Source organism: Chrysemys picta, chromosome 16 (genome assembly GCF_011386835.1).
Source record: "Chrysemys picta bellii isolate R12L10 chromosome 16, ASM1138683v2, whole genome shotgun sequence".
In the NCBI taxonomy this organism is placed as follows: Eukaryota; Metazoa; Chordata; order Testudines; family Emydidae; genus Chrysemys; species Chrysemys picta.
Window position 1 is genome coordinate 2,125,540 of NC_088806.1, and position 21,079 is coordinate 2,146,618.

Sequence of the window (21,079 nt, forward strand, 5' to 3'; positions counted from 1 at the left end):
CAATGGGCTAGAGCGGCCATGTTTTGGGATATCGGTGGTTGGACGGGGGCCCACATAACGCAGTGTAGACGCTGGAGCCCCGGGTTGGGACAGTTCCTAACCCGGGGGGAGGTGCGGGGGGTTTACAAATGCGTGTAGACAGCACCAGCCCTGAGTCAGACTAGCGAGAAGCTGAAATGTCTTGTGCTTAAGCTACATGGTGGTGTTCAGCGTGTCTGCTTCCTCTCCATCTGAAATACACCAACTGAGTCGCAAAAAGCCCTGGGCTGCATTGGGTACTGGCGTCTCGAGTCCGCACTGGGAGCAGCTAATTGCAAACGCACATACATGAATCATTAAAACAAACAGCGAGGTGAAAATCCCTCCTCGGGCGGAGATCCGAAGCGGCAGGAAGTTAAGCTGGGTTTAGCCGAAGGGAAAGTTTCTCCCCACCCCGCGTTCGGTGCCCTCTTTCTGTTGCAAAGTACATCTCGTGGCCGCGTGGCGGTTGTCAGATTGTCGCAGGCTGTACGAACACAGATCAGAAAGCGCTTATGCTTGACATAGACGACAATCCCAAAATTGCGGGGACGAGGGCGGAAAGGCCAGTTATAAAGCACTCTGGAGTCTTCTTCCCGCTTTCCAGAAGGGGGAACAATCCTTCCTTTGTCTGCATAGATGGTAAACTCTCCCCAGGCAGGGACCGTCTCCGGCCGTGTGGGTGCCCGGGGCCTGGTGCTGTCTCTTCAGCGTGTCCTGTCTTAGTCCCAGTCTGCGGTGCCACCTACAGGCGAATGCAATCTCGGTCTCATGTCTCCTAACAGCTGGCAGCCGGAGCGGCAGATCCCCTTCGGCGACGTCCGGCTCCCCCCGCCCGCGGACTACAATAAAGAGATTACCGAAGGGGACGAAGTGGAGGTAGGGGGTGTGCTTTTTGGGGGGCAGAGGGGTGCCTCTGTGAGCCTGCTATCCTCACTGGCTCCCCCGCTGACTATATTGACCTGTCTCTCTAGGTTTATTCCCGAGCCAATGAACACGAGCCGTGCGGCTGGTGGCTGGCGAGGGTCCGGATGATGAAAGGAGATGTAAGTTTCTGAGGATTTTTCTGCTCCTCCCCCCCATCTCCGATCGCTTGCATCTATCCCAGAATCCTTTGCGCTTCACGGGCCTGCCGTTTTACACCGGCCCTCGAGCTCGGGTCTGGGGCTTGCCCTGCTCCAGCCGGGGAGCAGGGTCGGGGGCCGCTCCCAGAAGCAGCAGCATGGCCCCCCTCCGGCTCCTACCAGTGGCAGTGAGGTCCACAGGCTAATTCCATCTGAAAACGAAGCGTTGAGCACGGTTGTCCCGTCTCTCCCCCACCCGGCTATGTCTGAATGGCACAGCCCCTCTCGGGGCCTGCGGTCAGCTCTCTCCTCCCCACCCCAAATCCCCGGCTCTCACCCGATCTCTCCTCCCCCCCCCCCCCCAGTTTTACGTCATCGAATACGCAGCTTGCGATGCCACCTACAACGAAATCGTCACGCTGGAGCGGCTCCGGCCCGTCAACCCCAACAAAGTGGCCACCAAATCCAGCTTCTTCAAATACACCATCGCTGTGCCGGAGGACCTCAAGGAAGCGTGAGCGAGGCGGGGATCCTGGCGCGCGGGGCGGTGGGGGGGGAAGCGCTACGCGGGCTTGGACAAAAGAAAAGTTGCTAGCGTGGCTTTTCCTCTATGGGGAAGGAGCCAGAGACCAGGCGCTGTGGTCTGCCCAGTCTCTAGCCCAGCGGCTGCTCTAACTTGGGGCTTGGCTGTGTGGGGAAACTGACTGACATTATTCTACTGTAAAGGAAAGTCCCCTAACCGCTGGCCAATCCAGTTCTGGACTCTGGAGATCTGGGTGCTATTCCCAGCTTTGCCACAGACCGGACAGGTCATTTTGGGGGGCTCCCGCTGCCCCTCGTCTCTGCTCCGCTCACCCTGTCCTCTCTCCGCTCAGGTGCTCCAACGAAAACGTGCATAAAGAATTCAAGAAGGCGGTGGGGGCCAACTGCATCTTCCTGAGCGTGGCCAGCAGCGAGCTCTTCATCCTGGTGAGCGAGGCGGCGGAGGGCAGCGGGTTGGGGGGCGCTCATTGGAGATCGGCCGCGGCGGGGTGGACCCGACGCTCCAGGCTGGTTCGGAGGAGCCTCTTTCCAGCTGCCCGCCTGGCTTGCCTTGCCCCACGCCGTTCTTGGGGTCGGGGGGAATTGGCGGGGACCCTCGGGTGTGGTCGGGGGGCTTCTCGGTCCTGCTGCGACCGTCTGGGCAGGTCTCGCCCGGTCACTGCGGCTGGCTAGCCCCCCAAGATTCCTGCTGGCCTGGTACTTCGGGAGGTGGGGGCTACCTTGCCGATCTCCGACACCGCTCGTCTTCCTCCCCCCTTCCCAGTCGACGAATGAATCCACAGTAAAGCGGGCGTCGCTGCTGGGGGACATGCACCTGCGCAGCATCCGCACCAAGCTCATGCTGATGTCGCGGAACGAGGAAGCCAACAAACACTTGGAGGTGAGGAACCCAGGCGTCCGGGCGACGGCCCACGCCCGGGGAGGGGGGCGGGGGAGGCGCCTCCGGCTTTCTTGCCAGACGGGCGCTGCGGGGCGGGAAATAGGCGGCTGTACACGGCTCGCCCAGGGCTTCTCCGGTGATTGCCCAGCTGGTCACCTGACCTGGGCTCCATGGGGGGGCGGGGCGGGGTCACATGCCACTGGAGCCCCCCCCGGCCGGTCCATTGACTCCCCGCTCTGCGTCCCAGCGCTCTTTCTCTCCCCAGACGAGTAAGCAGCTGGCCTCGGCGTTCCAGGAGGAGTTCACGGTCCGCGAAGACCTGATGGGGCTAGCCATCGGCACCCACGGGGCCAACATCCAGCAGGCCCGGAAGGTGCCAGGCGTCACCGCCATCGAGCTGGACGAGGAGACCTGCACCTTCCGCATCTACGGGGAGGTGAGGGCTGGCCGGGGCTCCTGGGTTCTATCCCCGGCTCCAGGAGATTGGGGGGGGCTGGCAGCCAGGACTCCTGGGTTCTCTCCCCGGCTCTGTTATTTGACCGTTGTCTCCTCCCCGCAGACTCCGGAAGCGTGCAAGCAGGCCCGGAGCTACCTGGAGTTCTCTGAAGACTCTGTTCAAGTCCCGAGAAACCTGGTCGGTAGGTGTCACGACGGCGACCGTGCTCTGTAGTGACCTTCCGGGGGCCCGGCATTCACTTTCCTGGTGATGGGGACCTGGACACGTAACCATGGCACCGTGCTGGCGCGGGCGCCTCAAAGGGAAGTGGGCTACGAATGAGAGTGACCACGTGTGCCCCAAGAAGCTTGGGGTGCCAACCGGCAGAGGGCACCAATGTGCAGTGGAGTCCGTTCACCAACACAATGTCCCGTAACGAAAGCTGGCGTCGCACCGGCGGTCAGGGCACCCGTGAGGAGTCGTGAACATGCTAAAAATAATGTTCTCTGGGTCTGTTGTTAAACGGGTCCCTCGAAAGTCGGGGGGTTGGGAAAAGCCCGGGGAGCGGGGTGGGCTGTTGTGGGTGTGTGTCTGGTCAAAGTGGGGGGGGGGACTCTGTTGCTTTGGGAGCCGGGGTTTCTGTGGGGCTCATCTCTCCGCTCGCCCCACCAGGCAAAGTGATCGGCAAAAACGGCAAAGTGATCCAGGAGATCGTGGACAAGTCGGGAGTGGTGCGGGTGCGGGTGGAAGGGGACAATGACAAGAAAAATCCCCGAGAGGAGGTAAGTGGGGGCGGATCGGGGTGGAGGTGGCTGCCGGCGGGGTGGGGGTGGCCGCTGGTGGGTTGGGGGGCACACGGGGGACGGCCGTGCCGTGACCGAATCTCCTCTCTCCTAGGGAATGGTCCCGTTCATCTTCGTCGGCACGCGGGAGAACATCAGCAACGCGCAGGCGCTCCTGGAATATCACCTCGCTTACCTCCAGGTAAATCCGGCTCTGCCGAGAACGGGCCTGCAGCAGCCGCCGGAACAGTCTTGGAACCGGCTCGCTTGCTCCGCAGCGGTGGCGTGCGAACACTGGGGGGCCATCGACAGCAAAAGGGGAGGGGCACACGCCTGAGAATCAGCGTCGATGTGGGTGTCTCGTGGGTGTGACCGTTAATCGGTTCCTCTGTTTCCTGTACTTTCCTGGTTTCCCGCACAGGCGGGTGCATTTGCTTATTGGTCCTCCCCCCACCCCCGGCTGTGTGTGCGCAATTTGCTTTTGTTTCCCCTTCCTGTTCTGAGGCCTCACTTTTGACCTCCCTCCTTCCATCCCCCCAACAACTGCTAATTAGTATCCCTGCTCTGGGGTGCAGTCACTAATTGGTTCCCCCTGCTGGGTGCAGCCATTAATTGGTTCCCTGCCCCAAGACAGCATGGGTGTCCTTGCTAATTGGTCCCCCCTTGCAATGCAGTCACTAATTGGTTCCCCCTGCCAGCCCTGTACAGGTGCAGTCATTAATTGGTTCCCCTTGCCTGGGCGCGAAGTTACTGGGTTCCCCGTCTCACCCCGCGCCGTTCTTCCCATTCCCCAGGAGGTGGAGCAGCTGCGGCTGGAGCGGCTGCAGATCGACGAGCAGCTGCGGCAGATCGGCATGGGCTTCCGCCCCCTCTCCAGCCGGGCCGACAAGGAGCGGGGCGGCTACACCACCGACGACAGCACCTCCTCCTCCCTCCACGGCACCCGGACGTACGGGGGCAGCTACGGCGGGCGAGGCCGCGGGCGCCGGGGGCCCAACTCCGGCTACGGTAACTGGCCCCACGGCGCCTTGGCCAAAATGTCCCCTTCTTCACGGCGGGGGCGGGTTGACTGACGGGCCATAGGTGGCTGCATTTCAGCAACGCTTCCCCGGGGTATTGTGTCTCCTGCCCCTCCTACAGCTTTGGGGATCCCCCCCAGTACAGACCAGCCCCCACCAACGGCGGCTCACGCGCCCCCCTGCTCTGCCCTGCCAGGTACCAACTCAGACCTGTCCAACGCTTCAGAGACCGAGTCGGAGAAGAGGGACGACGGCGAGCGAGACCCGCGCCCCGAGGACAGCCGGAGGCGCCCGGGGTTGGGCCGAGGGCGGGGTCCCACCCCGGCCCCCCGAGGGGGCGGAGGCAGCAAGTACAACAGCTCCTCCATCAGTTCAGGTGATCAGGTGTTGCTGTTAAATAGCGGCTGTGCCCCGCCCCAGAGGTGGCTGCATCTTGGCGCCAGCTCAGGGATCCCTGTGTAACCAGCTCCTGTGCCCTGCCCCAGAGGTGGCTGCATCTCAGCGCCGGGCAACTGGTCCCCGTGTAACCAGCCGCCTCGTCCCAGAGGTGGCTGCATCCCAGCGCCAGGTGAGGGGTCCCTGGGTAACCAACTGCCCTGCCCCAGAGGTGGCCGCATCTCAGTGATGTATAACCAGATGCCATGTTCCAGCGTCCTGACTCAGAATGAAGGGGAGTCCAGTCGGGGGTGGGGCTGGGATCCTGGACTCCTGGGTTCTCTGTGCCCAGTGTTTACTCCGTGCTGAAGTCCGCCCCCTCCCCCCCAGTGCTCAAGGACCCGGACAGCAACCCCTACAGCCTGCTTGACAACACGGAGACCGACCAGACGGCTGACACCGATGGCAGCGAGTCGCAGCCCGTCAGCAACCGTCGCCGCCGCTCCCGCCGCCGCCGCACCGACGACGACGCCACCATGATGGACGGCGCTGCCGAGTCCGACAACATGTCTGTCAACGAGAACGGCATGGGTGAGCAGGGGGGCTGGGAGCCAGGACTCCTGGGTTCTCTCCCTGGCTCTGGGAGGGGAGTTGGGGGCTGGCGGGTCAGAGCAGGGGGGCTGGGAACCCGGACGCCTGGGTTCTCGCTCCAGCTCTGGGAGGGGAGTGGGGGGGGGGGCAGGAGGCAGGACACCTGGGTTCATCTCCATCTCTGCTCCCTGCTTTCCCAGAGGATGAATCGAAGCCTCAGAGACGCAACCGGAGCCGTCGCCGCCGTAACCGTGGCAACCGCATGGACGGCTCCATCAGCCGGGACCGGCAGCCAGGTACGGGGGTCCAGCGGGGCCGGGCAGGGGATCCTGGCGCTCTGGGCTTAGCTCTCGCTTCTGCTACAGCCCTGAATGCCGCCGTGTGGGGTGTGAATGGTGGGGCAGGAGCTGCCCTGGGACCCCTCCCTGCGCCGGGTGTTGGCAGCGGGGCCCCATTTCCGGGACAGATCGGGGGTGTGGCCAGAACTCCCATGCGTTAGAGCAGCCCAGAGGCTGCTCTGGTTTAGCCCGGTGGCCAGCATCACCCCACTTTGGGCTCGCAGGACTCCTGGGTCTGTCTCTCACCCCTCCCCCTCTCCCCCATTGGCGTTCTGTCCTTGCTGTGCGCGCGTCAGGGGGGCGGGCGGGAGTGGGGATTGGCAGCTGTCCCCAACCCAGCGCCCGCTCCCTCCCCTCCAGTGACCGTGGCCGATTACATCTCCCGGGCCGAGTCCCAGAGCCGCCAGCGGCCCCCGCAGAAGGAGCCCCGGGAAAAATCCACCGAAGACGACATACCGAGACAAAAGGTAGGGGTGGAGCCGGCAGCGGCGGGTGGAGCCGGCGGTGGCTGGGCGGAGCCAGCTTGGGGCGGGGCTTATTCCAAGCCCCTCTTGCGACCTTCTCCCTCCTCCCTGCAGGCAGAGCCAACCGGCAAGGTGGCCAACGGCCCGTCGGAGAACGGCGAGGAGCCGGCCGCCATGGTGAACGGGCTGTCGTAAGCGCCGCGCCAGGAGAGCTGCGCCCACTGCTTCCTGCCTAACTGACCCTACTCCGCCCTGCTTGCGTCATCGTTAAACACGCCCACCGACCTCTTGTTAACGAACCATTTATTCAACGATCGATAATTCCTCTAGTGCTTGTCGGAAGCTTGCCAAAGATAGCCAAGCTCTTACGGCTCGTTAGGCGCCGACCAATCAAGAGACAGGCAACCGGATTCTTGCTGGGGCAAGGGGCGCGGCTCCCCCTCCTCCCCCCCCTCCCCCAGGCAAGGGGCCTCGACAGTAAAAAAACAAATTAATTATCTCCTAATTGTGTGTCCGTTTTTGACGACTCCGTTCGAGCCAGGAACCGCAATCCGGCCGCGGGTTGAAACCAGAGCGAGGATTTTTTTGTGCCTTCTGAACGCGCGTCGCTTCCCTTCCTTTTTTTCGGTCATTTTCCCTTCCGCCTAGTTCGCTCACGCAAGGATTTCGGTAAAGATGGAGCGGGGGGGCGGCTGCCGCGCTGTTTATTTCCCTCCCCCTTAAAAAAAACATCAGAAGGTACCACGGGGTGGGGAGCGCGGGGGGGATTTTTGTTTCTAGGCAATACAAACACAGCAGGTATTTTTCTTTTTTTTTTTTTTTTGGGTACACTGTGGCAGACTGGGGGGGCGGAGAGGGTAGAGCCGCGTGGCCCCCCCACCAGTGTCACTTTGCCAGGAAGGGGGGGCAAAATCGAGCTGTGACGGTTGAGACATTATTTATTTTTCACTGTACAGTATTTAAAAGAGAATAAAGAACCAAACTCGTACGCAAACGCTGCTGTGTCTTCCCCTCCCTGCACCCCCCGGAAACGTGGCGGGGGGGCAGAAATCACCCCCCACAGACCCCCCCCCCCCCCCGCAATCTTCAATAAAGCCACCGAAAAGAACCGACATCGGCTCCACACCCTTCACTCGCTGCGGAGGGGTCATGGATTCACGCCCTAATTCCCCCCCCGTCATTAAACCCCAGTCCCCAATTTGGCTTCCTTTCCTCATTAGCCGGTTGGATTGGGTGGGGGCGGGAGGGAAGCAAGCTGGCTGGTTCCTTCCCAAGGCACATTTCTCCCCCTCCCCCCCCCCAAGAGCTGGGGGGCTGATGGTTCTGCCCGCTGGGGGGGGGGAAGCTGACTGGTTCCTTCCCACGGCATGTTCCCCTCCAGCGCTGGGGGCCTGGTGGACCCATGCACTGGGGGGGGGGGGGGGGGGGAAAGGGGTCGGAGGATGAGCTCAGTGAGAGCCCGGGGGGGGGGGCCACTGACCTGTCTCTGGGTGGTGGGGGCCTAATGTGTTACTTGGTGGGGGGGCCCCAAGCAGGAGCAGGTGTAATTCCTAGGACTGGCCACAGGGGGGAGATGACGTACTAGGCAGGGACCTGTGGGGAGGGAGGGAATATTCACGGCTGAGCGGGGTGGGGTTCTGCCCCCCTGTCGTAGAGCCGGACTCCTGGGTTCTCTCCCCAGCGCTGGGAGGGGAGTGGGAGATGGTGGTTCAGAGCAGGGGGGGCTGGGAGCCAGGACTCCTGGGTTCTCTCCCCGGCTCTGGGACGGGGGTGGGAGCCAGGACATGTGTGGGGAGGAGCCTGGTGGGGGGGGCGGGCCCATGGGTCCTGGCAGGGAGGCCCCACCCCCCGGTGGGCGTGGTCCCAGCCCTGCTATATCTGGCTGCCCAGGTGCGGGCGGGCTCAGACGGGGCCGGGCATGGCCGAGGGGCAGGGCGCGGCGGCGGGGGGCGACCCCCCGGACAAGGTGAAGCGGCCCATGAACGCCTTCATGGTGTGGTCCAGCGGGCAGCGCCGGCGCCTGGCACAGGAGCACCCCAAGATGCACAACTCGGAGATCTCCAAGCGCCTGGGGGCCGCCTGGCGCCGCCTGCCCGAGGCGGAGAAACGCCCGTTCGTGGAGGAAGCCAAGCGGCTCCGGGCCCGGCACATGCGGGGACTATCCTGACTACAAGTACCGACCCCGGCGCAGGGCCGGGCCCCCGCCAAGGAGCCGCCGCCGGGGGGCCGCCCGCCACCCCAGCTGCCTGCCACCCGGGCCTGGGGCTACGGCGAGCCCCTGGGCTACCAGCCGGCCCGCTACCCACCGTGCCCGGCTGCCGCGGGATACGGGAACGCAGCCGGAGGGTACAGGTGGGTCCCGCCCGCGCTTCCTGTCCCTGCTCCCCCGTCCCCTCGGGTGTATGGGAGACCCCCAACGGTGCCCCCTTACTGGGGAAATGGGGGGGATTAGCAAGGGGCGGGGGGGCTGCTACATTCCCTCTTTCCCCAGGCCGGGCATGGTTGAAATTAGGGCCGGCTGAGGGGTCTGTGTATAACCAACCCCAGAGGTGGCTGCATCTCAGCATTGGGTGAGGGGTCCCCGGGTAACCAGCCGCCCCACCCCAGAGGTGGGCGCATCTCAGTGCTAGGCACAGGGGGGGAACAAACACCAGGTTCAGGTGCTGGTTGGGACCAAGCGGGCACCAGCCCCAGAATTTGCATGTTAACTGTTGTTAACCAGGTGAGTCAGTGCCAGCTGCTGAGGGCATGATGGGGCACCAGTCCTTTGGTATGTGAACCCAGGAGTCCTGGCTCCCAGCTCCCCCTGCTCTAACCACCAGCCCCCACTCCCCTCCCAGAGCCGGGGAGAGAACCCAGCAGTCCTGGCTCCCTGGTGTGCCAGGATATGCCCACCCCGCCCAGGGCCCTAGGGCTTTGGGTCCTGGCCAGGAGCAGGGTGGGGTTGGGTGCCAGGCAGCACCCGCCCTGTGGCTGGTATTCACCGTGCCCTGAGCAAAGGGTCATGACCCGGCCAGGCCTCATCCAATCCCTGAGTTGGCTCCTCACCGCAGGGGTGTCTGGGTGCAGGAGCCAGTGCCCAGGGGAGGGGAAACCGAGGCACGAGTCACAGAACCCAGGAATCCTGACTCCCAGCATCCCCTGCTCTAACCACTCCATCGCCCACTGACGGAGAAGGGGAGGCCAGCAAGCGCCCAGGACTCCGGGGTTCTCTGGAGGGGAAGGTGGGTGCCAGGACCCATGGGTTCCTGCCCGCCTGCGGGAGGGAGTGGGCAGGTTGGGGCAGGCCACGGGGGAGCTGCTCACACCCAGAACCGGATTAACAGGCCAGCTGCGGAATGCGGCCCTGGCTCACCCAGCCCTGGGGGGGGGGGGAGACCTCTTCCTGCAGCTGCAGGGCGGTTCCCCCCCCCCCCCAAATAACATTGTCCAGAGCTCGCAGAGAACCCAGGGGTCCAGGCTCCCAGCCCTCTCAGAGGGGAGTGGGGGCTGGTGGTTGGAGCAGGGGGGCTGGGAGCCAGGACTCCTGGGTTCTCTCCCCGGCTCTGGGAGGGGAGTGGGGGCTGGTGAGTTAGAGCAGGGGGGGCTGGGAGCCAGGACTCCTGGGTTCTCTCCCTGGCTCTGGGAGGGGAGTGGGGGCTGGTGGGTTAGAGGAGGGGGGCTGTGAGCCAGGACTCCTGGGTTCTCTCCCCGGCTCTGGGAGGGGAGCAGGGGCTGGTGGTTAGAGCAGGGGGGCTGGGAGCCAGGACTCCTGGGTTCTCTCCCCAGCTCTGGGAGGGGAGCGGGGGCTGGTGGGTTAGAGCAGGGGGGGCTGGGAGCCAGGACTCCTGGGTTCTCTCCCCGGCTCTGGGAGGGCAGTGGGGGCTAGTGGATTAGAGCAGGGGGGCTGGGAGCCAGGGCTCCTGGGTTCTCTCCCCGGCTCTGGGAGGGGAGTGGGGGCTAGTGGATTAGAGCAGGGGGGCTGGGAGCCAGGGCTCCTGGGTTCTCTACCCGGCTCTGGGAGGGCAGTGGGGGCTGGTGGTTAGAGCAGGGGGGCTGGGAGCCAGGGCTCCTGGGTTCTCTCCCCAGCTCTGGGAGGGGAGTGGGGGCTGGTGGGTTAGAGCAGGGGGGGCTGGGAGCCAGGACTCCTGGGTTCTCTCCCCGGCTCTGGGAGGGGAGCAGGGGCTGGTGGGTTAGAGCAGGGGGCGCTGGGAGCCAGGACTCCTGGGTTCTCTCCCCGGCTCTGGGAGGGCAGTGGGGGCTGGTGGATTAGAGCAGGGGGGCGCTGGGAGTCAGGACTCCTGGGTTCTCTTCTCTCCTCATTCTGCAACTGTAATTATCCAGCTGGTTAACCCCTCTTCTCTCCCCCCCCACCCCCCACAGTGGCCTGTCCTATGGCCCCCCGATGCCCTACAAGCAAGACCCTGCCCCCCACCCGCCGGGGGGTGCTGCCGCCCGATTTCCGCGACATGATGGCTGCCTACGGGCTGCAGGCCTGCGACGTGGGCGAGGGCTTCCCGCCGCTGCCCTACGAGCCCCCCGGGCCGGCACCGCTGACGCCCCTCTAGCCCGTGGCGGGCTGGACCGAGGGGGGCGGGGACGCTGGGTTTTTATACGGAAAGAAGAAAACCCTCGAAGAGGAACAAAGTTTGGGGGAACGCTGGGGGGAGCTTTCTGCGACTCCAGCCCCAGCAGGGGGGCTGTGGGGGCAGAGTGCAGACTCTTCCCCTCCCCCAGCGCCCCTTCTCCCCCCTCCACTTTAAAATCACCCCCTTTGTTAACTCTTCGCTGGCAGCCATCCCCCCCAAATCCATTCACCTAGGACTGGAGCTGGAAAGGGGGGAGGGAGTGGTGGGGGGCCTGGAAAAGTCAGGGGGGACTGAAAAAGGGGGTGCAGGTGGAGATTGTGCCCCCAGAGAAGGTGGGGGGGGGGCGTCTTAATGCTGTTTGTCAACGTATCTTGTAAAGAGAATAAACCTGGTTCCTAGAGATGGCCCTGACCCCAGAGCGTTACTGGGGGGGAGGGGGTAAAGGAGAGATGTTCGGGGGGGGGGGGGGGGGCAGGAAACAGATCAAACCGCGCCCCGCCGAAAAAACAAATGCTGCAGGGTTTGACCCCCGAGAGCGAGAATGACAAAGGAGGAAACGAAAATGCCCCTCACTCCAGACCCACAGCCCCTGCCCCTCCCAGCTTGGCCCGTGCCCCTGACTCCCTGTCCCCCCCCAGCTCTGCCGGTGCCCCCCACCCACAGCCCCTCAGGTCAGGAACGGTCCCAGCTACTCAGAGAGGCGCTAAAGAGTTAACCCCGCATGTGCCAGGGAAGGGGAGGGGGGGTGGGACGGGATGGGGCCGTTGCCCAGGTAACGGTCTTCTGTCCTAGCTACAACACCAGTGCCTTCCTTGTCACCCCACCCAGTTGCCATGGTAACCAGGGAAGGGCCTGGCCCCCGCCTGTTCTGACATGAAGGGGTGAATCACATAGGGAAACCTGCTGGGGGGGGGCCCATGGGATGAGCCCAGCCCCTGGGAGAGAACCCAGGAGTCCTGGCTCCCAGCCCTCCCTGCTCTAACCCACCAGCCCCGACTCCCCTCCCGGAGCCGGGGAGAGAACCCAGGAGTCCTGGCTCCCAGCCCCCTGCTCTAACCCACCAGCCCCGACTCCCCTCCCGGAGCCGGGGAGAGAACCCAAGCGTCCTGGTTCCCAGCCCCCTGCTCTGACCCACCAGCCCCCACCCCACCTCTGTGCCCAGTTCGGCTTTGCCCTGCCCCCAGTTCAGGATCCCAGCGCCGGGAGGGGCAGGGAGGCAGAAGGGCGGTGACTAATTGGCATGATTAGCACCGAGCTCGTTAGCTGCCAGGGGGCAGGGGAGGAGGGGCTGGGGGTTTCCATGCCTGCTCCCCCCATCCGAATTCAACCTTCCGCACCCTACAGCAGGGAGTCCCAGAGATTCTGCCCCGCCCCCCGAGCAGGATGGGCACAGCCGGGAGCCCCTGGCCAATCAGCGTTTAATTACCTCACTGGGGGGGGAGGGGAGGGCGGTTTACAGACCTGCTCCCCCCTCCCTGCCGGAGCCCAGCTGGGGGGGGGGGGGGGGAAGAGACAGACTAGGCTGAGTGGGTTCCCCTCTAGGGGGCACCGGTATTGCCAGACGGGGGCCCTGCCCCCACTCGATATGGCTCAGATGGCAGCGCGGGGCAGGGGGCAGCCCCCACTCCCCCTACGGGGACCCCCGGGCAGGCCGCGGTCAGACTCCGGGGGGGGGGTCCCCTCTATTCCCGCTTCTTCCCGGCCCCCGCGCCGGCCGGCACGTGCCAGTAATAGAGGAGCTGGCCCGCAATGATGCCGTTGCAGACGGAGGAGACGACATAGGTCAGAGCCATCAGGGGGTCGCCCGTCTCCTGGAGGGGGACAGATGGAGGAGGGTGAGGGGGGCGGGCAATGGGGCTGGGGGCCTGTCCCCTCTAGGGAGCGCCAGCTCCCATCCCGCCCCAGGGCGGGGGTCAGGGGCCCGCAGACTGTGCCCTCTAGGGATCCCCTGTGCCCAGGATCATGACGGGTACATGCTCAGAGGGATTGTGGGAGGCAACACCCCCTCCCCAGTGCCCTGTGCCCCCCGGCTACCTGGATGGAGGTGAAGATCCGGGCCAGCGAGCCCCCGAGGAGCAGGAAGACAGTGACGGCCGACAGCTGCCCCGTGTGCCCGTTGCGGTAGTTGGTGGCCGCCTGGAGTAGCTGGGGGAGTGGGGGGGAGAGACGAGACCCCCCAGATCAGTAGCTTGGACAGATTTGCCCCCCCCCCTATGCCCTGTGACCCCCAAGCCCTTTGGCGGGGGGAAAGAGCTGGTCCACATCCACTATGGCATGAATCCTGCTGCCCCCCCAAAATACACTCAGCCCCCCACCACTAGTGTGCCCCCCTGAGCCACAACCCCCTGCATGCAGGGGCGGGTGGGAGCCGGCGCCCCCTAGAGGGGACAGGCCCCTGCCCCATTCCCTGCCCCCCTGAGCCAGCCAGTCCCCGCCCCGGGGCCGGGGGGGAGCCGGCGCCCCCTAGAGGGGACAGGCCCCTGCCCCATTCCCCGCCCCCCTGAGCCAGCCAGTCCCCGCCCCGGGGCCGGGGGGGAGCCGGCGCCCCCCCTAGAGGGGACAGGCCCCTTACCCTGCTGATGATGATGGCGGGCATGTTGGTGGCTTGCAGGAGGGTGACCACAGGCCGAGGGGCCAGGGGGGAGAGCAGCAGGCAGAGCAGAGCGAAATACAGCACCAGGAAGGAGACACCTGGGCGGGGGGAGAGACGGGAAAGGGTTAAATTCCCCCCCCCTGCAGGGATCCACCCGCTCCCCCCCGCCCTGGCATGGGAACCGCGCCCCACTCACCCTGTGCCGTGCGTCCCCCGAAGTGCAGGGCCAGGAAGCCGATGGCGACGGTTTGCAGCATGAGGAAGAGCGCCTCGCCCCAAGCGCTGCGGGGGGGGGGAAAACACGGGGTTTGGTCCGCCCGAAAAACCCTGCCCCCCGAGCCAGCCAGCCCCCTGCCCAGCGCCCCAATAGAGTCCCAGAGCCGAGGAGAGAACCCAGGAGTCCTGGCTCCCAGGCCCCCCTGCTCTAACCCACCCGCCCCCATTCCCTTCCCAGAGCCGGGGAGAGAACCCAGGAGTCCTGGCTCCCAGCCCCCCTGCTCTGACCCACCCGCCCCCACTCCCCTCCCAGAGCCGGGGAGAGAACCCAGGAGTCCTGGCTCCCAGCCCCCCCTGCTCTGACCCACCGGCCCCCACTCCCCTCCCAGAGCCGAGGAGAGAGCCCAGGCGTCCTGGCTCCCAGCCCCCCCTGCTCTGACCCACCAGCCCCCACTCCCCTCCCAGAGCCAGGAGTCCGGCTCCCAGCAGAGCTCTCCCACCCCAGTGCTGACCTGGCCTGACCCTCCCAGAGCCGAGGAGAGAGCCCAGGCGTCCTGGCTCCCAGCCCCCCCCTGCTCTGACCCACCGAGCCCCCACTCCCCTCCCAGAGCCAGGAGTCCGGCTCCCAGCAGAGCTCTCCCACCCCCAGTGCTTGACCTGGCCTGACCCCGCTTGGGTTCAGCTCCCTGTCAGGGGCGGGGGCTCCCCCTGGTGGCGCGGGGTGCGGCTGCGGCGCAGGGCTCACCTGAAGGGGAAGCCGTTGGCAAGGCTGTAGACCATGGTGCCGGTGATGGCCAGCAGCTCCAGCAGGATGGCTTGGAGACTGAGCCCCACGGCGCTCCTCGCCCCCCAGGATTTTAAACACCTGGGGCAGCTTCACTGCGCGGGGAGACGGGGAGCACATCCGGCAGGGGGCCAGGTGGGAGCCAGCGTCCCCTAGAGGGGACAGGCCCCTGCCCCATTCCCCACCCCCCCTGAGCCAGCCAGTCCCTGCCCTGGGGGACGGGTGGGAGCCGGCGCCCCCTAGAGGGGACAGGCCCCCTGCCCCATTCCCTGCCCCCCTGAGCCAGCCAGTCCCTGCCCTGGGGACGGGGGGGAGCCGGGCACCCCCCTAGAGGGGACAGGCCCCCTGCCCCATTCTCCGCCCCCCTGAGCCAGCCAGTCCCCGCCCTGGGGCCGGGTGGGAGCCGCCACCCCCCTAGAGGGGGACAGGCCCCTGCCCCATTCCCCCACCCCCCCTGAGCCAGCCAGTCCCCGCCTCTGGGGCCGGGTGGGAGCCAGCGCCCCCTAGAGGGGACAGGCCCCCTGCCCCCATTCCCCGCCCCCCTGAGCCAGCCAGTCCCCGCCCTGGGGCCGGGTGGGAGCCGGCGCCCCCTAGAGGGGACAGGCCCCTGCCCATTCCCCCACCCCCCCTGAGCCAGCCAGTCCCCGCCCTGGGGCCGGGTGGGAGCCAGCGCCCCCCTAGAGGGGACAGGCCCCTGCCCCATTCCCCACCCCCCTGAGCCAGCCAGTCCCTGCCCTGGGGCCGGGTGGGAGCCGGCGCCCCCTAGAGGGGACAGGCCCCTGCCCCATTCTCCGCCCCCCTGAGCCAGCCAGTCCCCGCCCTGGGGCCGGGTGGGAGCCGGCGCGCCCCCAGAGGGGACAGGCCCCTGCCCCATTCTCCCACCCACCCCTAAGCCAGCCAGTCCCTGCCCTGGGGCCAGGTGGGAGCCGGCACCCCCTAGAGGGGCCAGGCCCCTGCCCCATTCCCCGCCCCCCTGAGCCAGCCAGTCCCCGCCCTGGGGCCGGGTGGGAGCCGGTGCCCCCTAGAGGGGACAGGCCCTGCCCCCATTCCCCGCTCCCCCCTGAGCCAGCCAATCCCCGCCCTGGGGTTGGGGGGGAGCCCGGCGCCCCCCAGAGGGGACAGGCCCCTGCCCCATTCCCCGCCCCCCCTGAGCCAGCCAGTCCCCGTCCTGGGGCCGGGTGGGAGCCAATGCCCCCCCAGAGGGGCCAGGCCCCCTGCCCCATTCCCCGCCCCCCCCGAGCCAGCCAGTCCCTGCCCCTGGGGCCGGGGGGGAGCCGGCGCCCCCCTAGAGGGGACAGCCCCCCTGCCCCATTCCCCGCCCCCCTGAGCCAGCCAGTCCCTGCCCTGGGGCCGGGGGGGGAGCCGGCGCCCCCCTAGAGGGGACAGCCCCCTGCCCCATTCCCCGCCCCCCTGAGCCAGCCAGTGCCTGCCCTGGGGCCGGGGGGGGGAGCCTAGCGCCCCCTAGAGAGGACAGGCCCCCTGCCCCCATTCCCCGCCCAGAGAGGGAGCCGGGTCCGTACCCATCAGCGACCCCCGCGACGATGGCGAGTCCCAGCCCTTTGCTGATCACGATCTTCAGGCAGGGAACTGGATGAAAACAGAGAGGGAGAAGGGGGGGTGGGGGGCGTCCAAGTCAGGCCACCAGCGACCCTTGGCCTCCACAGTGGAGTTTATGCCCCCCGGGAACCTCACATCCTCCCCACCTGGGGATTTCACCGGCCCCCGCAACCCTTCGGCCTCTTGGGGTGTCCTTAGCCGCCTGCCCCCTTTGCCCCTTCCCCAGCAGCACCATGGCCGCCCTCTGCCCCCAGCCAGCGTCTACTGCCCCCCTGGATATCCCCGGGACCCCGCTCCATGCTGACCTCCTACCGGTCCCCGTCCCTCATTCCTCTACAACCTGCCTCCCCCCCACGGGCCAGCTCCCCTGGGCCCCCCATGTCAGGTGTTTCTCTGGGCATCCCTGCACCCACTCCCCCAGCCCTCTGCGTTATGGCTCCCCCGACCCCCTGACGTCTCGGGGTGACTCCGGTTCCCTGTGCGCTGGGCTCCCCCCAGCTCCTTCCCACCCCCAGCTTGCCCCCTTCCCTCCAGGCCTCGGCCCCCTAGGAGTGCCTGGCTCCCACCCCCCCTCAATTTCCCCCTTGGTCCCCATGGTAGCTACTGCCCTGCCCCACTGAGCCCCCCCCCTACCCCATCGCCGCCCAACCAACCCCCACTGCTCCCCCGGCACCCTCACCCTACCCCATTGTCCCCTACCCAACCCCCACTGCTCCCCCAGCCCCCCGACCCCCAACCAACCCCCACTGCTCCCCCAGCCTCCCTACCCCACCGACCCCCAACCAACCCCCACTGCTCCCCCAGCCCCCCGACCCCCAACCAACCCCCACTGCTCCCCCAGCCCCCCCGACCCCCAACCAAGCCCACTGCTCCCCCAGCCACCCCTACCCTCTACCCCATTGTCCCCTACCCAACCCCCACTGCTCCCCCAGCCCCCCGACCCCCAACCAACCCCCACTGCTCCCCCGTCACCCCTACCCCACCGACCCCCAACCAACCCCCACTGCTCCCCGAGCCACCCTACCCCCACGCCCCTGTCCAATTGCTCCAAACAACCCACACTGCGCCTCCATTGTCCCCCCACCTAAGTGGGAGGCAGTGGCCGGATGTGTCATCCCAGGGGAGCGGTCTGAGAATTGGGGTCACCCTTCCCCCTGGAACCCCACTTCTGGGGCACTTCCGCCCCTCACGAGCATGGCGGCGGCACGCCTCAAGCAAGACTTCCGCCCCCGCACCAACATGGCGGCTCCACGTCGTACTTCCGCCCCGCACCAACATGGCGGTGGCACGCGGCCCTTCCGCCCCCGCACCTATGGAGCGCCGGAGGGCTGCAGCCTTGCTTTGCCATGCCGACCAGGGGGTGTGGTCCGGGCGGGAGAGAGGCGCGCGCTCACCGTGCAGCAGGTTGAAGCGGAGGAAAAGCTCGTCGTAGCAGCGCTCGGGCAGCAGGTGCGGGACCCAGCAGCCCCTGCAGCGCCGCCGCCATTTTGAAAAATGGCGACACTCCCACACCGGCTTTGGCGGCGCTTCCGCCTTCATGGTGCCAGTGTTCCTACGGCGCAGGCGCGGAGGCGCCCGCGGATCCACTCACTGCGCACGCGCCAGCCGCCCCCGGAGTCGGTGCGCGCGCGCGGGAACCTCCCTGAGTTACACGCCTTGTGCGCACGCGCCCGCACTCCCACCCGCAGATTCCCCCCCTCCGCAGTAGGCAGGCGCCTGTTTCGCGCCCGCTCGCTGCGGCGCATGCGCACACGGAGGGGGGAGACAAAGGGGGAAGCGCGGGCAAAGCCTAGTATGCGCCCATGTGTCTGATGGGGCACGCATGCGCCCAGCCCTTCCACCGTCCCCCATTTCCTCCTCGCGCATGCGCCCAGCCCTTCCACCGTCCCCCATTTCCTCCTCGCGCATGCGCCCAGCCCTTCCACCGTCCCCTGTCCTCCTCGCGCATGCGCCGTTCCCCCCTCAACACTCTCCCATTCCTCCCCGCGCATGTGCTCTTTCCTCAAACCCTCCCCTTCTTTCCCTTCCCGCGCATGCGCCCTAGCGCCCCTCCCCCCCACTCCGTCACCGCCTTGACCAAACTTTGGCCAACCCAAGATGGCCGCACCCAGCTCCGCCATCTTGCCCGCTCCCTGCCCTGAGCCGGGGGGCCCGTGGCCCTTTGCCCTCCTCTACTACCTGCGGCTGCAACGGGCCGCCGCCTGCGGGAGGCCGCCCGCCGCCACCGGGCGCCCGCCCCACCGCCGGGCCCGGGCCCGCTGGGGCCGCGCCGCTTCGCCCCTGCTCTGGCTGGCGGGGACCCCGGCGTCCGGGCCCCGGCCCCCGCCCGGCCGGGCCTCACCGCTCCTACCCAGCCGCCACCACGCCAAGCCACCCGCCCCGGCCCGGGAGCGGCGGCTGTGGAGCAAGGCCCGGAGCTCGGCCTTCTGGGGACACGGTGCGGGCCAAGGCCTTCGGGCCCGGCGAGTGGGCCGAGAACTTCCGCCTGGGCCCGGCCACCTTCGACTACCTCTGCGGGCGCCTGCGAGGGGCCATCCAGCGGCGGGACACCAACATGCGCCGGGCCATCCCCGCCGAGGTCCGCCTGGCCATGACCCTGTGGCGCCTGGGTGCATGCACCGAGTACCGGGCCGTGGAGCAGCAGTTCGGCGTCTCCCGCTCCACCGTCTGCAAGATCCTGCGCGACGTCTGTGAGGCCGTGGTGGCCATCCTCACCCCGGCTTACGTGGCCGCCCCCGCCGGGCCCCGGGCCGCTGGCTTCCCCGCCCCACCGCAGCTGGCCGGCGTGCTGGGGGCCCTGCACATCCCCATCCGGGCCCCCAACGAGAACGCCGCTGGGTACTTCAACCGCCGGGGCTGGCACTCGGTGGTGCTGCAGGCTGCCGTCGACGCCCGCGGCTGCTTCTGGGACGTCAACGTCGGCTGCCCGGGGAGGCAGACCGACGCCCCAAGTGCTCCGGGCCTCCGAGCTCTACCAGCGTGCCCAGCAGGGGGAGCTCTTCCCCGGGGCAGCCCGGGACGTGGGAGGCGTACAGGTGCCCGTCTACCTTCTGGGTGGCCCGTCCTACCCACTCCTGCCCTGGCTGATGAGGCCTTACCGGGCCGGGGAGCTCACACCGGCCCAGAGGCGGTTTAACGAGTACGCCGCTGCCGCCCGCACCGTGGTGGGGGTGGCCTTCGGGCGCCTCAGGGGTCGCTGGCGCTGCCTGCAGAAACGCAACGATACGGACGTCTCTTTCCTGCCCACCCTGATCGCCGCCTGCTCCACCCTCCACAACGTCTGCGAGATGCACGGCGACGTCTTCCAGCCCCGCTGGATGGTGGAGGAAGAGGAGGAGGAGGAGGAGGAAGAGCCCTTCGAGGACGGGGAGGGAGAGGAGGGCGCCGCGGCTGAGATCCGTGAAGCGCTGGCTCTGACCTTGCGGGACTGAGGGATAGAACCCAGGAGTCCTGGCTCCCAGCCCCCTCCCTGCTCTAACCCACCAGACCCCACTCCCCTCCCAGAGCCGGGGAGAGAACCCAGGAGTCCTGGCTCCCAGCCCCCTCCCTGCTCTAACCCACCAGACCCCACTCCCCTCCCAGAGCCGGGGAGAGAACCCAGGTGTCCTGGCTTCCAGCCTTCCTGCTTAATCTGCTGAAGGTTCCCGGCCACAACCTGAAATTGCCTCTCCTGTGGGTGGGGGTAGGGAGGCAGGTGAAGTGAGGGTGCCAGGCAGGTGTGTGGGTAGGGGCTGGGTGTCAGAACTGGGGTGTGGGAGGGGACCTGGGACTTTGAAACCAGGCTCGGGAAGGGGCAGTTGAAGTAGGGGGTGGGCAGTGGGGGGGGGGGGTATTGGGAGGAGCCGGACGCCTGGATTCTCTGTAGCCACAATAAACTAAAACTTCAACCCAAAGGAGCTGTGCTGTAACTGTCCGCCAACACCTGACCCTTTTCTCTGCCCCACTCCCACCCCATAGCTGCCTGGTCAGCCCTAGCCTGGCTCGTTCAGCAGCTCTGGCTGGCTGGCTGGCCTTCCAGATGGACAGATGGACAGCAAGGAGGACATGCAGGGAGGGGCTGTATCTGTCTGTCCAGCCAGTCTACCCATCCAGAGGTGGCCGCATCTCAGTGCTGGGCGCAGGGTCCCTGTGTAACCAGCCTCCCCCCGCCCCAGAGGTGGCCCCATCTTTATAAATGCCGATGGAATAAAGGACTTGTGGAGGGGGGCGGGGCTTGCTGCAGGACTCTTGAAAAGGGGGCGTGGTTTAAAGGGCTCAGGGAGAATGGGATCCATGGGGGGTGGAGCTAAAGAGCAAACTCATACCGGAGGCGTGGATTAGTCATGGAAGTTAGAACAGGGTGTGGTTTGTGAGGCAAGGGGCGTGGCTTGATCATGGATCCTAGAAAGGGGCGTGGCCTGAGGGTGCTGCCCCTGTCCCTGCCCTGCAATGACAGAAGCGGCCTCGTGACACCCGCACTTCCCCTTAGGAGTCGGGTGGGGCTGTTCCCGCACGCGGCTGAGTTAACGGGACCCTGCTGGGGCCGCCTGGGAGACTGGGCACCCCATGGGGAGCTGCCCCCACACCCCAACACTCTCCCTGCAGCCCAGCATCCCTGGGGCCTGTGCGGGAGAGCACCCCCTGCTGAGCCCCACTCCCACGAGCACCCCAGCCCTTGTCCTGGACTTATGTTTTCAACAGCCACCGCCCCGCCCCAGAGGTGGGCGCATCTCAGCGCCGGGCGAGGGGTCCCTGTGTAACCGGCCGCCCCACCCCAGAGGTGGGCGCATCTCAGCGCCGGGCGAGGGGTCCCCGTGTAACCAGCCGCCCCCCCCCCCAGAGGTGGGCGCATCTCAGCGCCGGGCGAGGGGT

General features: G+C 66.9%; 4 protein-coding genes across 5 annotated transcripts in view; 3 read left to right on the top strand and 1 right to left on the bottom strand.

The window, feature by feature from the left end:
• Nucleotides 1–7,504, top strand: part of FXR2 (FMR1 autosomal homolog 2) — a 27,896-nt gene extending 20,392 nt beyond the window's left edge. Inside the window, exons 3-17 of one of the 2 annotated variants that reach the window (XM_065569056.1) lie at nucleotides 804–897; nucleotides 993–1,064; nucleotides 1,448–1,596; nucleotides 1,958–2,051; nucleotides 2,389–2,505; nucleotides 2,753–2,941; nucleotides 3,065–3,143; nucleotides 3,614–3,723; nucleotides 3,839–3,925; nucleotides 4,518–4,731; nucleotides 4,939–5,118; nucleotides 5,508–5,708; nucleotides 5,909–6,004; nucleotides 6,407–6,513; nucleotides 6,625–7,504. In XM_065569056.1, coding sequence (XP_065425128.1) covers nucleotides 804–897; nucleotides 993–1,064; nucleotides 1,448–1,596; nucleotides 1,958–2,051; nucleotides 2,389–2,505; nucleotides 2,753–2,941; nucleotides 3,065–3,143; nucleotides 3,614–3,723; nucleotides 3,839–3,925; nucleotides 4,518–4,731; nucleotides 4,939–5,118; nucleotides 5,508–5,708; nucleotides 5,909–6,004; nucleotides 6,407–6,513; nucleotides 6,625–6,705 — 1,870 coding nt within the window. In that variant the 3' untranslated portion in view covers nucleotides 6,706–7,504. The remainder of the gene's footprint in view (nucleotides 1–803; nucleotides 898–992; nucleotides 1,065–1,447; nucleotides 1,597–1,957; nucleotides 2,052–2,388; nucleotides 2,506–2,752; nucleotides 2,942–3,064; nucleotides 3,144–3,613; nucleotides 3,724–3,838; nucleotides 3,926–4,517; nucleotides 4,732–4,938; nucleotides 5,119–5,507; nucleotides 5,709–5,908; nucleotides 6,005–6,406; nucleotides 6,514–6,624) is intronic. The other variant, XM_065569057.1, reaches the window with a different exon arrangement.
• On the bottom strand, nucleotides 7,431–18,048 carry MPDU1 (mannose-P-dolichol utilization defect 1). Its single transcript, XM_065569059.1, is given in 10 exon segments — nucleotides 7,431–12,889; nucleotides 13,113–13,223; nucleotides 13,651–13,769; nucleotides 13,868–13,953; nucleotides 14,633–14,736; nucleotides 14,738–14,766; nucleotides 16,088–16,097; nucleotides 16,203–16,258; nucleotides 17,623–17,686; nucleotides 17,688–18,048. Coding segments are annotated over 10 exon segments (735 nt in total). The 5' UTR covers nucleotides 17,715–18,048; the 3' UTR covers nucleotides 7,431–12,760.
• On the top strand, nucleotides 8,429–11,102 carry SOX15 (SRY-box transcription factor 15). The gene is given in 3 exon segments (XM_005313716.5): nucleotides 8,429–8,665; nucleotides 8,667–8,862; nucleotides 10,873–11,102. Coding segments are annotated over 3 exon segments (618 nt in total). The 3' UTR covers nucleotides 11,058–11,102.
• On the top strand, nucleotides 17,723–19,659 carry LOC101939161 (putative nuclease HARBI1). The gene is made up of 3 exons (XM_065570397.1): nucleotides 17,723–17,858; nucleotides 18,583–19,179; nucleotides 19,241–19,659. Exons 1-3 carry the CDS (start codon nucleotides 17,723–17,725, stop codon nucleotides 19,657–19,659), a joined length of 1,152 nt encoding a protein of 383 aa, XP_065426469.1.
• The last annotated feature ends 1,420 nt before the right edge of the window (nucleotides 19,660–21,079 follow it).

Excerpts from the sequence above, each read along its gene's own strand:
- LOC101939161 (XM_065570397.1), top strand. The coding sequence starts at position 17,723 with ATGGCGACACTCCCACACCGGCTTTGGCGGCGCTTCCGCCTTCATGGT. Across the intron at positions 17,859-18,582 it reads CCCGGAGTCGGTGCGCGCGC|CCGCCACCACGCCAAGCCAC; the intron begins GCGGGAACCTCC and ends GCTCCTACCCAG. Across the intron at positions 19,180-19,240 it reads GAGGCAGACCGACGCCCCAA|CCCGGGACGTGGGAGGCGTA; the intron begins GTGCTCCGGGCC and ends TCCCCGGGGCAG.